Here is a 24,554-nt window from a genome sequence, read left to right as displayed (position 1 = left end):
CAAGACACATCATCATTAAAATGGCAAATATCAAAGACAAACAGAGAATCCTAAAGGCAGCAAGGGAGAAAGAGGTAGTAACATTTAAGGGAACCCTGATATGGCCAGCAGCTGACTTTACGCAGAAACACTGCAAACCAGGAGAGAGTGACAAGAAATATTCCAAGTAAAGAAAAGCAAAGGCCTGAAATCAAGACTGCTCTACCCATTAAGGCTCTCTTAAAATGAAAGGTGAAATAAGGAGTTTCCCAGACAAAAGAAGGCTGAAAGAATATACCTCCACCAAATGAGCTCTGCAAAATATAAGGGGACTGCTTTAAGATGAAGAAAAAGAGTCTATGAATACCCAGTTCCTTTCACAGTTGCCAATACTTGATATACCAACATTTTTAAATATGTATTAATCTGATTGTGACAATGATGTGTTATTTAATTGTTCCTTTATCATTTGTTGACATTAAACCTGATTTTATATATTTCTTGCCTATTTCTATTATTTTTAAAAAGCTTTAAATGATTTTTGGTATACTTTATCAATTTATCGATTAAAGATTTGTAAAAATTTTTCCCCTAAAAAAAATTAAAAAACAACTATTAACCCTTTTTTAGATGTGTGGCAAATACTTTCCCATTCTATTCCTTGTCCTTTAACTTTTTTATATGTATATTACTATATAGTCTTAAATGTTTAATATAGTCATATTGTCAATATTTTACTTATAGCTTCTAGGTTGGAATATTTTACTTCAGGGTAAAAAAAAATTATATTGTATTTTCTCCTAAAACTCCTTAGATTCTACATATTTATTTGTAACTCACCTGAATATTTATTGTATAATGTGTGAAATAGGGCTCTATATTTGTTTTATTACAAGTAATAGTGGTCCATGCGCCTTATTTGCTGAATAAGCCTTATTTTCCCCATTGATTTGAAATGTCAGTTGAATCATATATTACATTGTTTGGCAGATATATATGTTTGTTTCTAGAATGCTCATTATATTTCATCGATCTACTTGAGTATTTCTGTGCTGGTTTCATGTTGTTTTAATTGCTGAGAATTTATAATGGTTTTAAATTTTTTAATATTTTATCATTGACTTTGACATTTAAAAAATAAATAAAATCAATATGAGTTTAAGAAAGAGAGAGAGAAGGAAGGAAAGAAGGAAGGAAGGAAGGAAGGAAGGAAGGAAGGAAGGAAGGAAGGAAGGAAGGAAGGAAGGAAGGAAGGTAGAATTCCTACCATTCGCAACAACATGGATGGAATTGGAGAATATTATGCTAAGTGAAATAAGCCAGTTGGTGAAAGACAAATACCATATGATCTCACCTATAAGTGGAATCTATTCAACAAAATAAACTAATCAACAAAATAAACCACAGGCATGGAAACATGGAGCAGACTGAAAGTGACCAGAGGAGATGGGGGAAAGAGGACAGTGGTGGAAAGAAGGGGAAGGGACTAGACAAAGAACATGTATGAATGACCCATGGACATGGACGACAACAGAGTGGGAATTGACTGTGGGAGCAGGGGGTGGGGGTGAGATAGGTGGAGGGGGGTAAAGGGAGGAAAATTGAGACAACTGTAATAGAATAAACATGATTTTTTTTAAATTTTTTAAAAGAATAGAAAAAGTAGCTAAAACTGCTTTTGCTTTATATCAAGCTGCAACTGCCTTTATGATAATGCATGTTTCTGTGTCAGATAAATAAATGTACCTCTATCTTTAAAAAAAGAAAAAAGAAACCCAATTGCAAGCTGTAAAGAATGAATGGATAGTCGGATACTGGAAACAAATAATTTGTTGGTGAAATAAAGAATAAATAGAATAGTATCCCAATCAAGCAACAAGGCCAAGATTAAAATTTTTTAAGTATAGGTAAGTTCTGAGCCTGTTTATAGGCTCAAGGAATCGAAACAGTGAGAACAAAATTAAAGATGTGAATGAGTGGAGCAGTAAATGACAGATTAAAGTCCCAAGGGAGAATGAAGGATATTTACTGCAAAAATTTAGAACCTTCCCCCCAAAACAAAAAATCTGGGAGATGAACGCTGATAGATGGGACACAGATATGTCTCTGAAAGTCCCCTTAACAACTTTGAAATCTATATTCATTTGCCCAGTGGTCTTTAACACCATTTCTACTTCGGGTGCTTTCCGAAAGTACGGCTACTTTTCACAAAGTTCACTTTAAAATGCCATCTTGAAAACAGACTTACTCTCTCCATTTTAATCACATATTACAGTCTTACATATAACAGCATTTATTTCTGGGATTTTGTTGTAGATGTTCCATGCATCTTCAGTTAATTATGTATGTTCCACCTTTCTATGACATCCATATCTGCATGAATTGAAAAAATAAATTGTGGTGTATTCAAATACTACTCATCACTAGAAAGGAATAAACCATTGATACAAGAAAAGATATATATGGATCCCAAAATAATATTATGCTAAGCACAAGAACCCAGACCAAAAAAACAATGCATAATGTCCATTCACATAAAATTGCAGCAGTTCTGGAAAGGACACAGTGATGGTAAATTCAGTTTATTTTTTAATTATATTTTATTGATGATGCTATTACAGTTGTCCCAATTTTTTCCCCTTTGCCCTCCTCTACCCAGCCCACCACCCTACTCTCTCAGGCAATCCCCAACTCATTGCCCCTGTTTATGTGTCATGCATATATATTCTTTGGCTACTCTATTTCCTATGCTTGTACTTTACATCCCCATGACTATTCTGTAATTACCAATTTGTACTTCTTAATCCCTTCACCTTTTCACCCAACCACCCATCCCCTTCCCATCTGGCAAGCATTAAAGTGTTCTCTGTATCTATGATTCTGCTTCTGTTCTGTTTGTTTGTTTATTTTGCTTTTTTGTATTTAATTGTTTTTTATTTTCTTTCTGAAATGTTTTAATAAAAAGTGGCCATTTCCAAGAAGAACCCACTGTGTGTCCATTGATAAAAGAGAATCATTAACAAAACAGAAAATTTACCATATGACTATGATTTAAGGAAAAAGATTAGCACCTTCAAGCACATCAGGAAAGTCCAGTACTAAAATCAAATTTCTTCTTATGGCCTGATTAGAATTCTGAGGATACTAAAATAAAATGCAAACTATTTAAGTCAAAGGAACTCTGTCCTCAAAGACATTCCAATTTGAGACTCATTTTCAGGATAAGGCATAGCAAATGAACAGAAGACACACAACTTGAAAAGAGGGACTCTACAATTCCCAACACACTCTGAAGCAGAAAAAAAATCTAGACTTTTTAAAATTATTTTTCTTTAAACAATTACAAAGGTTGAAATCAAAGATAAATAGAACACACAACAGTTTTTCTCTGGTTTTGTGTTTTCAGATTGTGTGAGTGGTTTTGGTATTTTGTTTGTTTGTTTTTACAAATACAATTTAAACATAAAAAAAAAACCTCTACTTAAAAAAACCTAACAATTCAAGAAAAGCATATCAGTAGCATTGTAGACATTTAAAACCTATCTCGCAATTTAAATTTCAAAGTAAAAACCATGGACTTTAGAACTGTTTTGTGATCTTATATCAAAAGAAAAAATTTCACTAACACTTTTTCAATTTTTAACTATTCCAGCGAGAACCAAAATTGTCCGTTTTTCCAGTGGCAGTTTCTCCACACCAGAAAGTAGTAATGACTCTCCAGAGAATAAACAATTTGGGTTTTTCCTGCCTTCAAAATGTTTAACATATCTTGTATTTCTCAAAGGCTTTGAAACATGTAGAAAATAAGAAATATCCCAATGAATAAAACTTACCAAATGTCGGTAATAAGCAAGACACATTACTTTGGGAAAATGGCTATCTAAAAAAAATTCAGCCTGTACATGCAAAGTAAAGCAAGGAAATTCAGTCTTTTCTTTTTTATAATCTATTGTTTCTAAAATATTATTCCACAAAATTGGAAGTGAAGGACTAAAAGGTGAAGAGAGGGGAAGGGAAGGGAGGGAACATACACCATTAACACAAAAAGTAAAATTGTACGGACTTAAACAGTTTATAAGAGACCAGGATCATAGTGCAAGATACCAAAGGGTGGTTGAAGAAGTTCACCATTCTGCAGGAACAGGAATTTGTACTGCTGCAGTGAGGATCAGGGTTCACAGCCATTGAGCAATTCCCCTTGCCACCCCAATTACTGATTACTGCATCATACCTCCACTAAGAGGGCCTCTCTTTCTACCAGCCAGTCCACTTGGACGGCCTCTGCGTCCCCACAGTCAGTTTTCTTGCTGGCCCCCTTCCCAGGAAGCTCAAGTCTTCTCTTCCATATTCATTTGGACCTCACCTCTGAACATGATGGGCCTGTTGCTGAGGACTTTTAAAAGGACTCAGAATAATTAAACACAACAAAACCAAAATTGGGTCATTTGTAACCACCATTGATGCACAGCTCGACTACATTCCCATAATTTTGAAAGAAATCTTTAAGCTCTGGGTTGTCCACCTCATGAAGCAGATTGCCAATGAAGAGTTGGTGACTGTCAGGGTGTCTCACAATTCTTCAGGGTTCACATCACCTCGCTCACCAGCCTCACTGATTGGTCTAGGTCCCCTCTGGGGGGGAATAGTTATTTGTTGTTCTCAAACTCTTTGATTCCTCTGAAGCCCCTGTGATGGAATCCTCAGATTCAGGGTTAGACTCCAGGCAAGGCTGGGAAGCTGGTGCTTTAACAACATGAGATGGTATCCCAGTAAATGGAAAAGCTCCACTAGGCAAAAAGTTCTTGCTGGTCACAGATGCCCAGAAAAATGTCCTCAAGTCTTCCTGCACTGTCTGAGGTATGCCTGTAGGTGCTCGAGAAGAACTCTTCTGAGCATCCTCAGGAGCAATTTCTTCCAATACTGGCTCACAATTTGACTCTTGAATTTCAGATACACGTTCTTGCTCTGGTTCCAGTTGAGGATCAGGCTCTGGTTCAGCAACAGATTCCTCTAAATGTTCTTCCAAGTCATTGCTGACAGTCTGATCATAGGAAGCTCCAGAATCATCAGGTACCACCTCAGGTGTCTGCTGTATTTCTTCAGGTTCCTCTACTTCTACCTCAGATTCCTCCTGAGGCTTAGTGACAAAGCCACCAAAGACCTCATCTTGGTATCTGAATATATCATTGTGAACATAGAACTTATTTGCAACAAAGCCCTCAGGAACAAGAACAAATGTCTGCATGAATCTTCTCAAAGTCTCGTTGGTATTAGAAAGCAACCCCATCACCAGGACCAGCGTTCAGAGCAACATGAGCATCAACTTGGTGAATCTTAGTGTGACAATTGGTAAAGTTCTGTGACATCACTTTCCTATGGATTTATTTCTGTTCATAGACCTCATCTGCTGATTTTCCATTTTAAACCAATCCCCCATGGACATAAGAAGAATTCTTTCCATAAAATCTGTGTAGCATCTCTGGGGCCTGGTTCAGTAGTATGTAATACTGTCTCACAAGTTCCTGCCCAACCAGCAGGCGTCTAGGTTTCTCCATAACCATGCTTTGGTCAATTCAACCTGCACAGCAGAGTAGGAGAGCTCAATTGTGGATAGATATGTATTTGTTGCTATTTTATTGTTCATATTTTTTTATTTTCATCTTCTTCTCCATCTTAAAGAAGAGCCTTTAACATTTCATATAAAGCTGGTTTGGTGATGATGAGCTCCTTTAGCTTTTTCTTGCCAGGGAAGCTCTTTATCTGTCCTTTGATTCTGAATGATAGTTCTGCTGGGTAGAGCAATCTTCATTGTAGGTCTTTGCTTTTCATCACTTTGAATATTTATTGCCACTCCATTATAGCCTGCAAATTGTCTTTTGAGAAATCAGCTGGCAGTCTTATGGGAACACCTTTATAGTTACTATTTTTCTGTTGCTGCTCTTAAGAGTTTCTCTTTGTCTTTAACCTTTGGCATTTTAATTATGATGTGCCATGAGGTGGACCTCTCTGAGTTCATCTTCTTTGTGACTCTCTGCACTGGATTCTTATGTCTATTTCTTTCACCAAGTTAAGGATGTTTTCTCTCATTATTTTTCTAAATAGGCCTCCCATTTCTTGCTCTCTCTCTTCTCCTCCCAGCACCCCTGTGATGCAAATGTTGGTACATTTGAAGTTGTCATAGAGGCTCCTTATGTTATCCACATTTTTTAAATTCTTTTTTCTTCTTGCTGTTCCAATTGGTGTTTTTTGCTTCATTATGTTCCAAATTGCTGATTTGATTCTCAGCTTCATTCTATGTACTATTGATTCCCTGTAATTTATTCTTCATTTCAGTTAGTGTATCCTTCATTTCTAACTGACTCTTTTTTATAGTTTCCACATCCTTTTTTATGCTGTTAAAAGTTCTCACTGAAGTTATCTATTCTTTTCCTAAGTTCATTGACCATCCTTATAACCAGTGTTTTGAACTCTGAATCTAGTAGCTTGCTTGTCTCCATTTCATTTAGTTCTTTTTCTGGAGTCTTGTTCTGCTCTTTCATTTGGGCCATGCTTCTTTGTCTCCTCATTTTGGCAGCCTCCTTATGTTTGTTTCTATGTGTTAGGTATAGCTGCTACATCTCCCAAGCTTAGTAGAGTGGCCTAATATAGTAGGTATCCTGTAGGGCCCAGTGGCACAGCCTCCCTTATTACTCAAGCTGGGTACCCATTGTGTGGGCTGTGTACACTCTCCAACTGTAGTTGAACTTTGATTGCTCTTGGCATGTCAAATGTCAGCCACTGTCTGTGTTCTGTCCAGGGTCACAAAACATAAGCTACAAAGCAACATGCAAATTGCTGCTACTTATGCTGTCTTGGAGGTGCCCAGGCAAGGCAGAGCTGTGAACCAAGGTCAGCTGCTGCTAGTGCTGGGCCTGGGGCACCTTAGCAAGAAGTATGGAGCTCACTGAAGCCAGATACTGTTTGTTGGAGAAAATTTAGGAAAATCTGAAGCATGGGTCAAGACAAGCCATTCATATGAAAAAGCCACTGGAAACAGCTTGGGTTGACCCACAAGCTGGGTAGGGCAGAGCCTCAGGGAATCACTGGAATGGAGCAAACAGTGTAAACCAGGTTGTTAGAGTCTCTGGTATGGAGCCTGCCTGCCAAATCTGGCTTTGTTCTCTGAGGGCTCAGAAAAGGAACAATGGCTTCTGCCAGCACTTCTGTCTGGGAGAAAGCCACCCCCCAGCTCTCACCCTGGTGATAGACAAATCAGTTTCTTCCCGTATGTCTCTGGTGCCTTCCAATCTGCTGTCCTTGCACTGGAGCTCAGAGCGAATGAATCTGACTAAGTCTGTGCATGGGCCCTTTATGAGGAACTTCCATGAATTCCAGCAGTTTCTGTCTTCCAAAGTCTCAGTCCCCACTGTGTCTTATAGCCAGAAGTTATGGAGACTTATCTTCCTGGCACTGGAACCCTGGGCTGATGGGTTTGTTGTGGGGCTGGGACCCTTCACTCCTGAGATACCCCTGCTTATTTTTATCTGCCATATGTGGATGTGGGACCAGGCCATCATCTCCACCCCTTCTACCAGTCACAATGTAGTTTGTTCTTTAATTCTGTAGTTGTAGGACTTCCATTCAGCTTGATTTCTGATGGTTCTGAATGATAGTTGTTCTATAGTTCAGTTGTAATTTTGATATGGTTGTGTGAAGAGTGAGCTATGTTTACCTACACCACCATCATGACAGGAAGTTGATCATAAATTTAATTTAAAACCATGTCAAATTTGTCTCAGATATAAGACCTGATTTGTTGATTGCACTTTATTTTGCTGTGCACTCTGAAGCAAAGGGTTTTGGTGTACATTGATCTCTGAGCTCTTCTCATAATATCTGTTACAGCACAGAAACATATACCATTCTGACTCTAGTCTGCCCCTCCTAGAAGAGATTAGATATCTAGGGAAAATTCCAGTTGTGATGAGAAAAATTCCAGCTACTACACTCCATCAGTCGAGGTCCTTAGAAGGTGGAGCTATGTCCCCCAACTTTCCTTGGATGGCTGGTATTAAAACATGGTGTCATTGATAATGGAATAGTGACTTCAGGAGATTGAGACTTTTTCCTGTTTTTGAGGTATCATCAGGGAAGACTGTAGAACTTGAAAGATAACAGGTCTACACAACACTGATGGAAGAGAAAACTAAGATTTATGGAATAATGGAAAGATTTGCATGTGATTTTCATACAAAATAATTCTCATGAGTTGAAAAATAGCCAAATTAATTGTAAGAATTCTAACATATTTAATTCTGGACATCTAACAACTGAACTCATTTAGCACCAACATCTCCACAAAAATTTGAATTCTCTCAAATCTAGCTCTCATCCATTTCATTCTGGAGTGATGTACACTCCTTCATCTTAGGGATCCAGCTACAGAGAGTGATTCTACAGAGACAAAAGCTTTTTTATTTATATTAGGAAAGGAGAGAAATGATTCCCTCCCCAGGCTCATTGTTCACTCTATCCATCAATAGGGGAAAAAAATTCCAAATTTAACCAGTTCCTGCAGAGCTAACACAAAGGTTTCTTCAAGTACATACTGAATCTGTGGTTTTTTGAAATTGATCATGGTTTTGTATAATGAGGCTATTCTTTCTATTCTATTGCTGTGAAGAGAGAAAAAAATAGAGATATATCTAAGTATGTTTGTATTTTTTCTGAAGCCCATTTTTTGAAAGCTTAAAACAGATCTCTAGTGCACACTTTGGAAACACATATACTAAAATTGGAACAATACAGAGAAGATTAGCATGACCCCTGTGCAAAGATGACACACAAATTCTTGAAGCATTCCATATTTTTTAAGAACACCTACATAGATCAATGGAACATAAAAGAGTGCCCAGAAATAAACCCATGTCTCTATGGTCAATACGTATTCGACAAAGGGGGCAGAAGCATAAAATCGAATAAAAATAGCCTCTCCAACAAATGGTGTTGGGAGAGCTGGACAGCTACATGCAAAAAATTGAAATTTGACCACCAACTTAAACCACACACAAAAATAAACTCAAGATGGATAAAAGACTTAAATATAAGTCACAGTACCATAAAAGTCCTAGAGGAGAACATAGAAAGGAAACTCTCAGATATTGCATGCAGCAATATTTTCACTGATAAGTCCCCAAAAGCAAGGGTCATAAATGAAAGAAGAAACAAATGGGACTTCATCAAAATAAGAAGCTTCTGCACAGCTAAAGAAAACATCAGCAAAATAAAAAGGGAATCAACCATATGGAAAATATATTTTCCAATGATACCTTGGACAAGTATTTGATCTCCAAAATATATAAAGAACTTATACACTCTAAGAAGACAAACAATCCACTCTAGGAAGACAAACAATCCAATTAAAAAATGGGCAAATGACCTAAACAGACACTTCTCCAAGGAGGACATAAACAGGACCCAGAGACATATGAAAGGATGTTCAGCATCACTAACCATAAGAGAAATGCAAATTAAAACCACAATGAGATACCACTTCACACCAGTCAGAATGGCCATCACAAGCAAATCAACAAGCAACAAGTGCTGGCAAGGATGTGGAGAAAGGGAATATTAGAGCACTATTGGTGGGAATGCAGACTGGTGCAGCCACTGTGGAAAACAGTTTGGAATTTCCTCAAAAGCTAAAAATGGAACTCCCTTTTGACCCAGCAGTTCCACTGCTAGGATTATACCCTTAGAATCCCGAAACACCAATTCAAAAGATCCTATGCACTTCGATGTTCAGAGCAGCACACTTTACAATAGCCAAGTGCTAGAAGCAACCTAAGTACCCACCAATAAATGAGTGAATCAAAAAACTATGGTACGTGTACACAATTGAATACTATGCAACAGAAAGAAAGAAAGAAAGAAAGAAAGAAAGAAAGAAAGAAAGAAAGAAAGAAAGAAAGAAAGAAAGAGAAAGAAAGAAAGAAAGAAAGAAAGAAAGAAAGAAAGAAAGAAAGAAAGAAAGAAAGAAAGAAAGAAAGAAAGAAAGAAAGAAAGAAAGAAAGAAAGAGAAAGAAAGAGCTACTACACTTTGAGACAGCATGGATGGAACTGGAGAGCATTATGCTAAGTGAAACAGGCCAGGGACTGAAAGACAAATACCATATGATCTCACCTATAAGTGGAACCTAATCAATAAAACAAACAAGCAAGGAAAATATAACCAGCAACATTTAAAGAAAAAAGAAACCGACAGTAACGAGAAGAAAGGAGAGAGGGGGATATCAGGGAAAAGAAGGGGCAGGGTCAAATCAAGGAACACGTATAAAGTACCTATGGACAAAGCCAAAGTGGAGAAGAATTGAGGGTAGGAAGTGGGGGTGGGTGAGGTAGGGGAAAATAGTGGCGGGGAAATGGAGACAAATGTTTTCGAACAATAAAAAAAAAATTTAAACATGAAATGAAATCCATAGTTTAAAATCATCAGTAATCTTTATGTGGTTCAAAACCCCAAAAGGATAAAAGAATATAAGTTCTCCCTCTTACTCTTGTCTCCCAGGTAGCCAGTTTCTACCCTCCTTATTAGTACATAAAGGTCTTAAATGGGTGATCCAATACCAATTCCAGTGGGAAGATGAGGGAGTTAGTGCATGACACTAACAAGCAATGGTCAGAACACTGGTTAGGTATCCTATGATTCAGGTCAATTCTGACACTATCTGGAGATAGTGTCAGATTCCACAGGTTAAGGGTTCAGTTCTACAAGGCTGTCCCTTCTCCCCATCTATACCACTTAGGATGCCAGTCATGAGCCCAAGCCCAGATTATAACTTGTGCTTCTGAACCACCAGCTATAGATTGGAAGTTTCTCCAACATTTTCCCTGCACTTCAGGCACCAGTGCAAGTCCTGGTTGTTACCTATACTTCTGACTAACTGGCTATAAATCAGAGGTTCCCATGACTGCTCTCCCTCACACACACACAATTTGGCCTTGATTAATTTGGTAGAGAAGCTCACAAAACACAGGAAACATTTTACTTACTAAATTACTGTTTATTATAAGGAAATGACTCAAGAACAGTGATATGGGAAAGATACACAAAGCAAGCTATGAAGAAAGGGCATGGAGTATAGGCTATTCTGAAAAATTTTGTTCTAAGAAAGAACAAAGAAATTAAATTATGTGTTGCTTGGAGAGAAATGTGGAATCAAAGAAGAGTTTTTCAAGTATTGGAATTATTACTGAATGTTTCTGTACTGGAAGGAATTATTCAACACTGGCAGAAAACTGATGATGCAAAAGGCAGAAAATTGCAGAAGCAAATTCCTTGAGAGACAAGAAAGAATGACACCTGCAAAAAAGAAATGATGGCATCCAAAGTACAAATGGAAGAGTTGGCCATAGATAGAGGAGGATGTTCATTATAAAAAAGAGCAGAGGAAAATCAAGATGGTGGAGGAGTGAATGGAAGTCACACTAACCTCCTCCCAGGATCAATCTGGAATTATAACTAAACTGTGGAGAAATTACCTGGAACGAACAACTGAACAATAGCAACATAGGAGTCTTGTAACCTTGGACAAACAGAAGAATCAGCTTTAGCACAACCTAACTCGTAAGGAGTGTGGTAGAAACTCGAGAAGGCAGGCAGGGTCCCCATAGGGCAGCAGCCATCTTGCTCAGACAGACCACTCCCCTGAGTGGCAACAAAGTGAGAGCACACAAAAGCCCCACCCCAAGGAAGGACTCTGCCCTGACACGGTGGTGCTAAAGCCTGACTGCTGAGTACAAAGTGGCATCCACAGATAATAGATCCCTGGCTAAAGGGGGTGCAGAATGATCTAGAGGCACTTAAGGAGAAACTGGAGATGGAGGCTTTGGGGAGAGAACAGGGAGAGTACCCAGCAGGAACCCAGTGTTGACTCCTCCCCCATATGGCAGCAGCCATCTGGCTCAGGCAGACCACTCCCCTGAGTGGCAGCAGCATGGGAGGACCCAATAACATGCCCCCCGCCAGGAGGGACTCTGTCCTGCACTGTGCTGTTTAAGCCTGACTGCTGAGTGCAGTGAGTAGACTAATGTCTGAAGGAGACAGCTACAAACAGTAGATTATTGGAAGTCTCGATCAGACTGCCTAAGGTCAGACAGGGTCAACATCTGACGTCATCAGAGGCAGATCCAGAAAGAAAACAATGGTCTCCTACCATAGAAGTTCACACCACAAAGTCAGGAAGTCAAGACAGATCAATTGAAGAAGTAGAAGCAAAAAAAAAAAAAAGAGTCTCACGAATAATGGGAAGACAAAGAAACAGCCCCCGTTGAAGGGAAAAGAGGAATCCCCACAGAGAACTAAGTGAAACAGAGGCATCTAAACTGTCAGATATTGAGTTCCAAACAACAGTTCTAAGGAAGCTCAATGAGCTCAATGAGCTCAGAGAGAACTACAAAATACTACAGGGAAACTACAAGGAACTTACTGTAAACTATATCACCATGAAAAAGGACATATAAACAATTAATAAGACACAAGAGGAAATGAAGAATACAATTTCTGAATTGAAGAACAAAGTAGAAGGAATGAAAAGCAGGCTAGATGAAGCAGAGGATCGAATCAGCGAGCTGAAGGATAAAGTAGAAAAAAGTTTCCAGAAAGAACAAGAAAATGAAAAAAGACTCAGAAAGAATAAAGAAGCATTTAGGGAAATACAGGACAAACTGAAATGTAATGATATCCATATAACAGGGGTACCAGAATGAGAAGAAGAGGAAGGGATAGAGAACCTGTGTGAAAAAGTAATGGTGGAAAACTTCCCTAATTTGAGGAGAGAAAAAGTCACACAAGTACAGGAAGCACAGAGGGTCCCATTCAATGAGGCCCACTCCAAGACACATCATCATTAAAATGGCAAATATCAAAAACAAACAGAGAATCCTAAAGGCAGCAAGGGAGAAAGAGGTAGTAACATTTAAGGGAGCCCCAGTACAGCTTGCAGCTGACTTCTCCACAGAAACACTGAAAGCCAGAAGGGAAAGGCAAGAAATATTCCAAGTCATGAAAAGCAAAGGCCTGTAACCAAGACTGTTCTACCCAGCAAGGCTCTCAATTAAAATGGAAGGCAAAATAAGGAGTTTCCCAGACAAAAGAAGGCTGAAAGATTAAACCTCCACCAAACCAGCATTGCAAGATATGCTAAAGGGACTGCTTTAAGATGAAGAAAGAGTCTATGAATACCCAGTTCCTTTCACAGTCTCCAATACTTGATATCACCAATATTTTTAATACTTATTAATCTGATTGTTACAAGGATGTGTTATTTTAATAGTTACTTTATTATATGTGAAAAACCCATTTTGTATATTTCTTGCCTGTTTCTATTCTTTTTAAAGAGCTTTAAATGACTTTTTGGTATTCTTTATCCATTTTTTGATCAAATATTTGTAGAATTTTGTCCCTAAAAAAGAAAAACTATTAACCTTTTTTTAGATGTGTTGCAAATACTTTCCTATTCTATCACTTGTCCTTTAACTTTTTTAATATGTATATTACTGTATAGTCTTAATTGTTTAATATAGTCACATTGTCAATATTTTACTTTATAGCTTCTAGGTTGGAATATTTTACATCAGGGTAAGAAAAATATTATTTTGTATTTTCTCCTAAAACTCCTTAGATTCTACATATTGATTTTTAACTCACCTGAATATTTATTGTATAATGTGTGAAATAGGGCTCTATATTTGTTTCATTTCAAGTAATAGTGGTCCAGGCGCCCTATTTGCTGAATAAGCCTTATTTTCCCCATTGATTTGAAGTATCAATTGAATCATATATTACATTGTTAGGCAGATATATATATTCGTTCCTAGAATGCTCATTTTATTTCACTGATCTACTTGATTATTTCTGTGCTGGTGTCATGTTATTTTAATTGCTGAGACTTTATAATGGTTTTAAATTTTTTAATATTTTGTAATGGATCTTGACATTTAAAAAATAAATAAATAAATAAAATCTGCATTTTTTAAAAAAGGAATAAAAGTTTACCATTTGCTATAGCATGGATTGAACTAAAGGACATTATGCAGAGAAAGCCAAATACCTATTATTTCACTTATATGTGGAAACTAATGAACGAACTGAACTAACAAGCAAAATAGAGACAGATTCATAGAGAGAAAGCTGATAGCTTTTGGGGAGGGGTTAGGAGGTGGAGGGGTTAAGCAAAAAGGAAAAAGTACTTATGGACAGGAACAACAGTGGTGATTGCAGGGAAGAGTGAAATCATATGGCAAAGGAGGACAAATGGTAATGGAAAAATATAAAAATAAGAAAGATTAAAAAGATAAAAAAGAAATATTTCGCTGATTGCAGAGTGATTACTATGATCATTGTCATTGGCAAGATGCAACGTTGAAAAATTAATCTTTGACCTCCTTATACATTGATCCTATCGCCTTCTTGTTATTTATTATTCCCCTCATGTCCTTATTTTTTCATCCCCATCCAATTTAGATTCCAAAGTCAAAGTTTATAATCATTGTTCTGCATTGTGTGTTGCACACATCTTCTACTCATTTGTTCCTCTGTCCTTCCATTGATGGTTTTTCCAGGAAAACTCCAATCCTGGAGTCCAATGCTATGCTCATTTTGGGTATCTACTTAGTAGATGAAGGGAAACACACAATTGTGTAGATGGTGTCATGTTAAATTTTTTTTAATTTAATCTTTATTGTATTTTTTTCCATTACCATTTCATCGCCTTATATCTCCCTCCCCCAAGCAATCAGCATGCTTATCCATGTCCGTGAGTCCTTTTTCCTTTTTGCTTAATCACTCCACCCTGTAACCTACCTCTCCAACCGTCATCCTCCTCTCCATCTATGAGTCTTTCCCCATCTTCCTCATTAGTTCAGTTTGTTCATTAGATTTAACATATGAGTGAAATCATATGGCATTTTGCTTTCTCTGACTGGCTAAATTCATTTAGCATAATATTCTCCAGGTCCATCCATAATGTTGCAATGTGTAAAATTTCCTTATTTTTTTAATGGCTGAGTAGCATTCCATTGTGTGAATGTCCCATAATTATTTTATCCACTCTTTTACTGATAGACACTTGGGCTGCCTCCATATCTTGAGATTGTAAATAATGCTACAATGAACATAGGTGTGCTTATGTTCTTTAAAATTAGTATTTTGGGTTCCTTCAGATATATTCCCAAAAGTGGGATAGCTGGGTTGAAAGACAAATCTACTTTTAATATTTTGAGGTATCTCCATACTGCTTTCCACAGTGGCAGCACCAGTCTGCTTTCCCACCAACAATGCCAAAGAGTTCCCCTTTCCCCACATCTTGGCCTGTACTTGTTGTTTGTTGATTTATTGATGATAGCCATTCTGACAGGTGTGACATGATATCTTATTGTCATTTGAATTTGAATTTCTCTGATGATTGGTGATGTTGAACATCTTTTCATCTATCTATTGGCCATCTGTGTGTCCTCTTTGGAGAAGTGTCTATTCAGGTCCTTTTCCCATTTTTTAATTGGATTGTTTGTTATTTTCATGTTGATTTTTGTAATTCTTTTATAAATTTTGGATATTAACCCCTTATCATATGTATCCTTGGTGAATATGTTCTCCCATTCAGTGGGTTGTCTTTTTATTTTGTTGATGATTTCTTTTTTTTTTAAGAGTTGTGAATTTATAAGTCGCTTTGGGCAGTATGGACATTTTAAAGATATTGATTCTTCCAATCTATGAACATGGTATATGCTTCCATTTATTTGTGTCTTCCTTAATGTCCTTTCTCAGTGTTCTATAGTTTTCCAAGTACAGGTCTTTTACTGCCTTGGTTAAGTTTATTCCTGGGTACTTTATTTTTCTTGTTGCTATAGTAAATGAGATTTTTTTTCCTAGTTTCTGTTTCTGATATTTCATTGTTGGTGTACAAAAATGCCTTTGATTTCTGAATATTGACTTTGTATCCTACTGTTTTGCCAAATTCACTTATTAGGATGAGCAGTATTCTGGTGGAGCCTACAGGGTTTTCTATGTACACTATCATGTCATCTACAAACAATGACAGTTTTACTTCCTCCTTTCTAATTTGAACGCCTTTTATTTCTTTATCTTGTCTGATTGCTGTGGCTAGAAGTTCCAATATTATGTTGAATAGAAGCAGTGAAAGTGGAAACCGTTGTGTTGCTCCTGATCTTAGAGGGAAAGCTCTTAGTATTTACCCATTGAGTATGAAGTTGGCTGTAGGTTTCTTGTATACGACCTTTATTGTGTTGAGGTATGCTCCCTCTACTCCCACTTTACTGAGTGTTTTTTTCATAAATGGGTGCTGTACCTTATCAAATGATTTTCCAGCACCTATTAATATAATCATTTGAATTTTGTATTTTATTTATGAGATGGATTACACTTATTGACTTGCAAATATTGTAACAGCCTTGCATCCTTGGGATGAATCCCACTTGATCATTGTGTATGATCGTTTTAATCCATTGCTTAATGCCATTTCCCAATGTTTTGTAGAGGATTTTAGCATCTATATTCATCAGCAATATGGCCTGTAGTTTTCTTTCTTTGTTGTGTCTTTACCTGGTTTTGGAATTATGATAAGACTGACTTCATAAAAAGAGCTTGGGAATCTTCCCACTTTTTGAATTTTCTGAAATAGTTTGAGCAGGATAGGAGTCAGCTCTTCCCTATATGATTGATAAAGTGTGTCTGTGAAGCCATCCAGTACCAGGCTTTTGTGAGCCAGGAGTTTTTATGTTACAGCTTCAATTTCACTAGCTCTGTATTCAAGCTTTCTGCTTCTCCTTCATTCAGTTCAGGATGATTTTCTGTCTAGAAATGTATCCATTTCACCCAGGTTGTCCCACTTCTTGGCACGTAGTTGTTTGTAGTAATGTCTGACAATCCTTAGTATTTCTGTGACATCAGTTGTAATTTCTCCACTTTCACTTCTGATTTTATTATTTATTTGAGTCTTCTACCTTTGTTTTCTTCCTTTAAATTTTTTTTTGGTTATTCATTAATCAATATTTATGTTTTTTTTAATTAATTAATTAATTATTTTTTCAAATACATTTGTCTCCACCTTCCCCCCACCACTGTCCTCTGCCCCCCTCTCCCCTCTCCCACCCTCAATCCTTCCCCACTTTGGCTTTGTCCATGAGTCCTTGCTATATGTTCCTTGACTTTCCCCTTCCCTTCCTTTTCCCCCTCCCACCTCTCCCTCCTTCTCTCTTGTCTCTATTGGTTTCTTTTTTCTTTCAGTGTTGCAGGTCTTCTTTTCCTTGCATCTTTGTATTGTTGGTTAGGTTCCGCTTGTAAGTGAGATCATATGATATTTGTCTTTCGACCCCTGGCTTATTTCGCTTAGCATAATGCTCTCCAGTTCCATCCATGCTGTCGCGAAGTGTAGTAGTTCTTTCTTTTCTTTCTGCTGAGTAGTATTCCATTGTGTAAGTGTACCATAATTTTTTGATCCAATCATCTCCTGATGAGCATTTAGGTTGCTTCCAACACTTGGCTATTGTAAATTGTGCTGCTATGAACATTGGGGTAGATAAGTTCTTTTGAATTGGCGTTTTGGGATTCATAGGGTACAGTCCCAGCAGAGGAATCACTGGATCAAAAGGCAGTTCCATTTTCAGCTTTTGGAGGAAATTCCACACTGCTTTCCACAGTGGCTGCACCAGTCTGCATTCCCACCAACAGTGGACTAGTGTTTACTTTTCTCCACAGCCTGGCCAGCACCTGTTGTTTGTTGTACTGTTTATGATGGCCATTATGACCGGTGTGAGGTGGTATCTCATTGTGGTTTTGATCTGCATTTCTCTGATGGCTAGTGATGCTGAGCATCCTTTCAAATGTCTCTGGGCCCTCTGTATCTCCTCCGTGGAAAAGTGCCTGGCCAGGTCCTTTGCTAATTTTTCGATTGGATCGTTTGTCTTCTTGGAGTGGAGTTGAGTGAGTTCTTCATATATCTTGGAAATCAAACCTCTATCTGATGTATCATTAGCAAATATATTTTCCCATATAGTTAGCTCCCTTTTCATTTTGCTGATGTGTTCTTTAGCCGTGCAGAAGCTTCTTATTTTGATGAGGTCCCACTTGTTTATTCTTTCCTTTATGTCCCTTGCTTTAGGAGACGTATCAGTGAAAAAATTGCTGCATGAGATATCTGAGAGTTTCCTGCCAATGTTCTCCTCTAGGACTTTTATGGTGTTGCGACTTATATTTAAGTCTTTTATCCATCCTGAGTTTATTTTTGTGTATGGTGTCAGCTGATGATCCAATTTCAATTTTTTGCATGTAGCCATCCAGCTCTCCCAACACCATTTGTTGAAGAGGATATTATTACTCCACTTTATGCTTCTGCCTCTTTTGTCAAATATTAGATGCCCATAGAGACCTGGGCTGATTTCTGGGCTTTCTATTCTGTTCCACTGGTCTATGGGTCTGTTCTTGTGCCAGTACCAGATTGTTTTGAGTATAGTGCCTTTGTAATATAGTTTGATGCCCAGTATTGTGATCCCTCCTACTTTGTTTTTCTTTCTCAAAATTGCTGTGGTTATTCGGGGTCATTTATGGTTCCATATAAATTTTTGAAATGTCTGTTCTATTTCTGTGAAATACGTCATTGGTATCTTAATAGAGATTGCATTGAATCTATAAATTGCTTTGGGTAGTATGGTCATTTTGATGATATTAATTCTTCCAGTCCGTGAGCATGGTATATGCTTTCACGTATGTGTGCCTTCCTTAATTTCTTTCTTCAATGTTGTATAGTTTTCTGTGTACAGGTCTTTTACCTCTTTAGTTAAATTTATTCTTAGGTACTTTATTTTTCTTGTTGCTATATTGAATTGGGTTTTTTTTTCTGATTTCTTCTTCTATTTCATTGCTGGTGTACAAAAATGCCTTTGACTTCTGAATATTGACTTTTTATCCCGCTGTTTTGCCAAATGCAGTTATTAGGTTGAGCAGTTTTTTGACGGAGTCTAGAGGGTTTTCTATGTACACTATCGTGTCATCTGCAAACAATGATAGTTTTACTTCCTCCTTTCCTATTTGGATACCTTTTATTTATTTTTCTTGTCTGACCGCTGTGGCTAGGACTTCCAATATTATATTGAATAGAGGTAGTGAAAGCGGACATCCTTGTCGTGTTACCAATCTTAGCGGGAAAGATTTTAGTTTTTGCCCATTGAGTATGAGATGATGATTTCTTTTGCTGTGCAAAAACTTTTTAGTCTGATGTAGACCCATTTGTTTATTTTTTCCTTTTGCTTCCCTTGCCTGAGGACATATATAAGGTAAAATATTGCTACAAGAAATGTCTGAGAATTTACTGCCATCATTTTCTATATTGCCGTTGGTATAATATGCCTATGATAAAGTATCTCAATTCCGAGTGTAGAGAGAATTAGTATGGCCAGCATATCTCTCTTCCTATTCCTAATGTGTTCCCTGATTGCCAAAGTAATAATACAATACAAGTAACAATATCTGTAAGTTCTGGAAGCTCCAAGTTTCTCAGTGCAGTCAAATCTGGCCTCTAATCAATGACAGTAAAACCAAAAAGAAAACTAAAGGAAAAGGAACCTAGAGCAAAGTACTTGGGAGTAAGAACTTTTGGTAACTTCTGATACTTTTTATCTATTACCATCTTCTAGTCTACACACTGTCGCATGGAGAAGAATCAGCTATGAGACTTGTTTCTAGCTCTATACCCTCTGTTTAGAATATCCTAACCTTTCCACAGAACCATTTGATCTTGAAATTCAAACTCGAAGTATAACCTTCAGCTCTCTTCTTTGAGTTCTTTCACCGACTTAAATCACCAATCTCATATAACTAAACAGAGAAAGTAAATGGGGAATTAAAGCATGAGGTTCTAATTTTTCTCTGTTATCCAAAATAATGAATAAGTGATACCAAAAAAGTCAGCTGATAGTTGATGGTGGCTTTTTTGTTTGTTTTTTGTTTGTTTGTTTATTTGTTTGGACTGCATATTACAAAATTATATTAATGTAGTTAACACTTTACTAAGTGCCACATGCTTTGCAAAGGGTTCTAAAACTTTTTACCATTTTTATTCATATCCTTTAAGAGGCCCAAAGAGGTTAATTAAGTTGTTTAAATTTATACATCTAAGACACTCAAATTCCCACTCAGATAATCTAACTCTGAAATCCAAACATTTGACCTCTCTGGCAGGAAACTGATTAATATCTTAACTCCATTATACTTCTTTCATCTCTGTGTTCTTATATGAATTTAAATAAAAAAACATGAAAGTCCCTTACCTAATACTTAGTACATAGTCAACAATCACTAAACTGTAACTCATCTAATCATATATAAACATATCCTGAAGATTTCGATGTCTAAGTCTTGCTTTTTTATTACATTCCCGTAGTGATATTTGCAAACTCTATCACTTCAGTCCCCATAGAATTTACTTTTTCTAACTAGTTACTAGAGCAAGCTGATGTCATTGCTTGAAAGTTCCCAAGGACACAAAGGCTATATAATTTGGTAGAAAAACACCAGTGCTGCAGCTGCATTGGTCCTAAACAATTTGTTGAAGTTCAGCATTTGAAGTATCCTGGCAAACTAGCATGGCCTGCATAAGTGGCTGGTAGTGGCATTTTTAATCCTTTCTACTCATCACATTTTCAATTCACTGGAAACTAATTGTAGAAAAGCTTAGTGGAGGGTTATATATTCTACATATTGAAAAAATGTGACAATAATATAGGTACAAAGGTGTGACTTTTGCAGAAATTCTGAAGTATCTCTGGTAAAATATCACCAAATATAGCTACAATGACTTATTACCAAAAATTGTGAACAAGACCAAAAGAAACTTCAAGGACTTTGAACTTCTTTATAGAAAAATCAAGGTAAATTGGGTAATTTGATTTGTCCAACTTCAAATAAATTGTTAGTTCTACTGGAAAAAAAAAATACTCGATATTGAAGCTACAAGACTGTGACAGTTTACTTTCCTTTGGAGGTGCTGGAGCATCAGGAACAACCCACAGTGAGTTTTAAAGACATTTTAGTTTTATTTTGTTTTTGCTCCTGTTTTCCCCTCATTTTCTGACATATAGGCAATAGACACTAGGTTTTCTTTCTGTGCACCATATTCTTGATATAAACTAACATCAAATTTCTACTGCAGTTGGACACATCTCCATTTTTCAAAGCACTTTTTCTGTGGCTCCACAGAAATAGAAAAATAAATTAAGATGATAGAATAAAAATCTTCATTTGACCTACCTCTCACTCTTCATACCCTTTCCTATCTGTGCAAGTAGAATTTCTCATATTGAATTTAAAATAAATCCATGGCTCCATTCTTGGTCAGTTTTTCAGCTTTCAATTTTGTAATCATTCTTATTAGAACTTAACAAATTACAAAGATAACAGATATAAATCATTAAATACTTAAAACTGTTTTTTGGAGCAACAGCTTTAAGTGGATGCACTAAGAAAAATTTCTAAATAATAAAATTAATCCATGGCTACATTAAGTGTTACTGTAAATATGAATCTAAACACTAGACACTATGAGTTTAATTTGTTAACTAAAACAGTTCTCCTGCCCCTAAAATTTCTTCTCTGTCAAGATCTCCTTTTGTAGTTCCCTGATATTACACTACCATTAGTCTTTCCTCTGGTATGGGTAACAACAGCCATTGTCCACAGAAGTTCAGCATGATGAGATATAGGGAATATTTGACAAGAAAGGGAGAACTAGGAGCAGAAGAGAAAAGTGTTTAATCTTTTTTCATAAGCAATGTGGATTTGATTTATTTTTATGCAGAGTTGATATGTATATCTCAAGAGAAGATATAAAACATAAAACGTGATCAATCATGGGAAGATGGTAGCATCAGATGATAGGGCCCAAGGAACCAAGAGAGGCGCCTGCTTAAGTGGGCCACCCCTGAAAGACCACACATGAAGGCAGCAGCATGAAGGAGGCAAGCTAAACAAGAGAGGCTCCCCGCAGATGCCCACCCAAGCTGGCCCAGAACATCTAGGAAAGAAAGTGGGAGGTCACAGGCCCATTCTACTTAATGCCCCAATTATGCCTATCACAACCAAAAGGCAGGTCAGAGTGGTGGTAAAGCCTCAACTAGGAATTAGGAGACATGAGCTTTAGACCCAGCTGTTACTCCAATTCTCTGTGAACTTGGGCCAGTCACTTTACCTCTCTGTGACTCATTTTCTCTGTTTGTAAAATTAAAAAAAAAAAAACAGAATAGGTAAACTCTCAAGTCCCTTTAAGGGCTAAGGTCTTGTGATCTATATAATATATGCATTTCTTATTAAAAATAATGGGACTCGGGTCAAAGTTAGGCTAATTTAAAAGAAAATAAAACAACTACTTTTGTTTTACTTGTGGCCAGACAACAGAACTAGACTTTTCTTAAGCTGGAGGTCAAGGTTCAGGTCTAATAGCATCACTGTCTTGATCAAGAGACTGATCCTATTAGGCTTTAACCTTGACCTCCAGCTTAAGAATGAGCAAGTCAACCCCCATGTGGGGAGTGGAGGAGAAGCAAGCTTCCCTCACCCTCTCCAGACTTCCCAAGGTTTCCAGGGTTTTATCCGAGTTCCTCCAAGTAATTGTTTTAAAAAATGCCCAGCCACATTGTCAGTTGTCCAGTAGCTTGGTGAAAAGCTTCTGTCTTCTGAAAACCTGGTCACTGAAATTACTCAGGGTATCATGACAGAACCAAGAGGGTAGCAAGTAATTTGGAATAGTACAAAATGCAGTCAACAGGACTGCCAAGAAAATTGTGTTCAAAGCCAGGATTTATGTGACATTGGACAAATTACTTACTAGGAGTAAAGATCATTTTAATTTCTTCACCTGTAAAAATTTATAACCTAAATCTAAGCACTGATATCTTACCACAATAAAGGAAAAATAACTTGTTTCATCTCTTCCTATCCAAGGTTGTTTCATATCTATGTGAATCAAGATTCTCTATTCTGTTATTCAAAAAAAATGTGCATTTAGCACTTACTCTATGTCCAGCATGATTTAAAATGTTGAATGGAGATTTTAAAATAAGATATTTTACCATAAATTCTAGATGCAGAGGAAAGTCATGGGCACAGAAGAAATTAAGTGACCAAATAATTGATTCAGATCTTTTTTTTTTTCCTAATTCTTGACAGGAGTGTCCCACAAAGAAAATGGAAGAGGCTGGCCCACTCAATCAAACTACTTTAGTGACATATTTTCAGCTTCAAGGTTTATCTGTAAATCAGAAGGTGAAGGTGGCTGTGTTTGTCATGTTCCTCATTCTTTATACCCTGACACTGATTGGGAACATCCTCATTGTCATAACTATTATCTATGACTACCAGCTCCATACCCCCATGTATTTCTTCCTCAGCAACCTGTCCTTTATTGATGTGTGCCACTCCACGGTCACTGTCCCCAAGATGCTGATAGATACCTGGTCAGAGGAGAGGCTCATCTCCTTTGGTGCCTGTGTAACTCAGATGTTCTTCCTGCACCTATTTGCCTGTACAGAGATCTTTCTCCTCACTGTCATGGCCTATGATCGCTATGTGGCCATTTGCAAACCCCTGCAATACATGACAGTTATAAACTGGAAAGTATGTGTGCTGCTTGCAGCAACCCTCTGGACAGGGGGGACCATTCACTCCATAGCCCTGACTTCCCTCACCGTCAAGCTGCCCTACTGTGGTCCTAATGAGATTGACAACTTCTTCTGTGATGTACCTCAGGTGGTCAAACTGGCTTGCACTGATACCCACATCATTGAGATTCTCATCATCTCCAACAGTGGGCTTATTTCCATGGTCTGTTTTGGGGTTCTAGTGGTGTCCTACACAGTCATCCTGGTGAGTGTGAAAGAGCAAATCTACAAGGGCAAGTGGAAAGCCCTATTTACCTGTGCAGCCCACCTCACCGTAGTCACACTCTTCCTGGGACATTGCATCTTCATTTATTCTCGTCCATCCATCAGCCTCCCAGAGGACAAGGTGTTGTCTATGTTTTTCAGTGCTGTCACCCCCCTTCTGAATCCCATCATCTATACCCTAAGGAATAAAGACATGAAGAATGCCTTGAACAAGTTAATGTGTAGGAAGGAGAGAAAAGAAACAAAACAATAATGCCTATGCCCTTAATATGCTTTGTGCTCCAGATCAAAGAAATGTCTTACTAAGTTACATACCATATTCATCAGACTACAGTCATGTGCCACATACAAACATTTGGGTCAATGACGGACTGCATATATGACAGTGATCCCATAAGATTAAAATGGAGCTGAATTTCCTCTAAGAAATGGAAGGTATGTGATTCTGGGAAAATTTTTGTGTGTGTGATGGAAGCAATACTATGAGGTTTGGTAATAGATTCCCTCTCACACACAGCACCTCACTTTTGAGTGCACAAATTACATCACAATCAGTTGGCCACTGACCTGTTTCAGCACTGTCCCTGAGTGCTGCATATTCAGAGGACGCTACGGCCTCCCAGAGCTAGCCTGATGGTCTTCAG

The 24,554-nt window shown here is 37.5% G+C and overlaps 1 protein-coding gene, 1 non-coding gene and 1 pseudogene across 2 annotated transcripts; 2 read left to right on the top strand and 1 right to left on the bottom strand.

The window, feature by feature from the left end:
• Positions 1-4,274: 4,274 nt before the first annotated feature.
• LOC129071900 (ras GTPase-activating protein-binding protein 1-like) lies at positions 4,275-5,540 on the bottom strand (annotated as a pseudogene).
• Positions 5,541-8,722: 3,182 nt separating this feature from the next.
• Positions 8,723-8,829, top strand: LOC129071920 (U6 spliceosomal RNA). The gene has a single exon (XR_008529317.1). It is a non-coding gene; the product is annotated as a U6 spliceosomal RNA (small nuclear RNA).
• A 14,383-nt stretch (positions 8,830-23,212) lies between these two features.
• Positions 23,213-24,163, top strand: LOC129071908 (olfactory receptor 4E1). Its single transcript, XM_054575276.1, has one exon. It carries the CDS (start codon positions 23,213-23,215, stop codon positions 24,161-24,163), a length of 951 nt encoding a protein of 316 aa, XP_054431251.1.
• Positions 24,164-24,554: the final 391 nt, after the last annotated feature.

The sequence above is a fragment of the Pteronotus mesoamericanus genome, unplaced genomic scaffold (genome assembly GCF_021234165.1).
Source record: "Pteronotus mesoamericanus isolate MK-2021 breed Mesoamerican mustached bat unplaced genomic scaffold, CSHL_Meso_final contig_272, whole genome shotgun sequence".
Lineage (NCBI taxonomy): Eukaryota > Metazoa > Chordata > Mammalia > Chiroptera > Mormoopidae > Pteronotus > Pteronotus mesoamericanus.
This window is presented reverse-complemented; position numbering and strand designations above follow the sequence as displayed.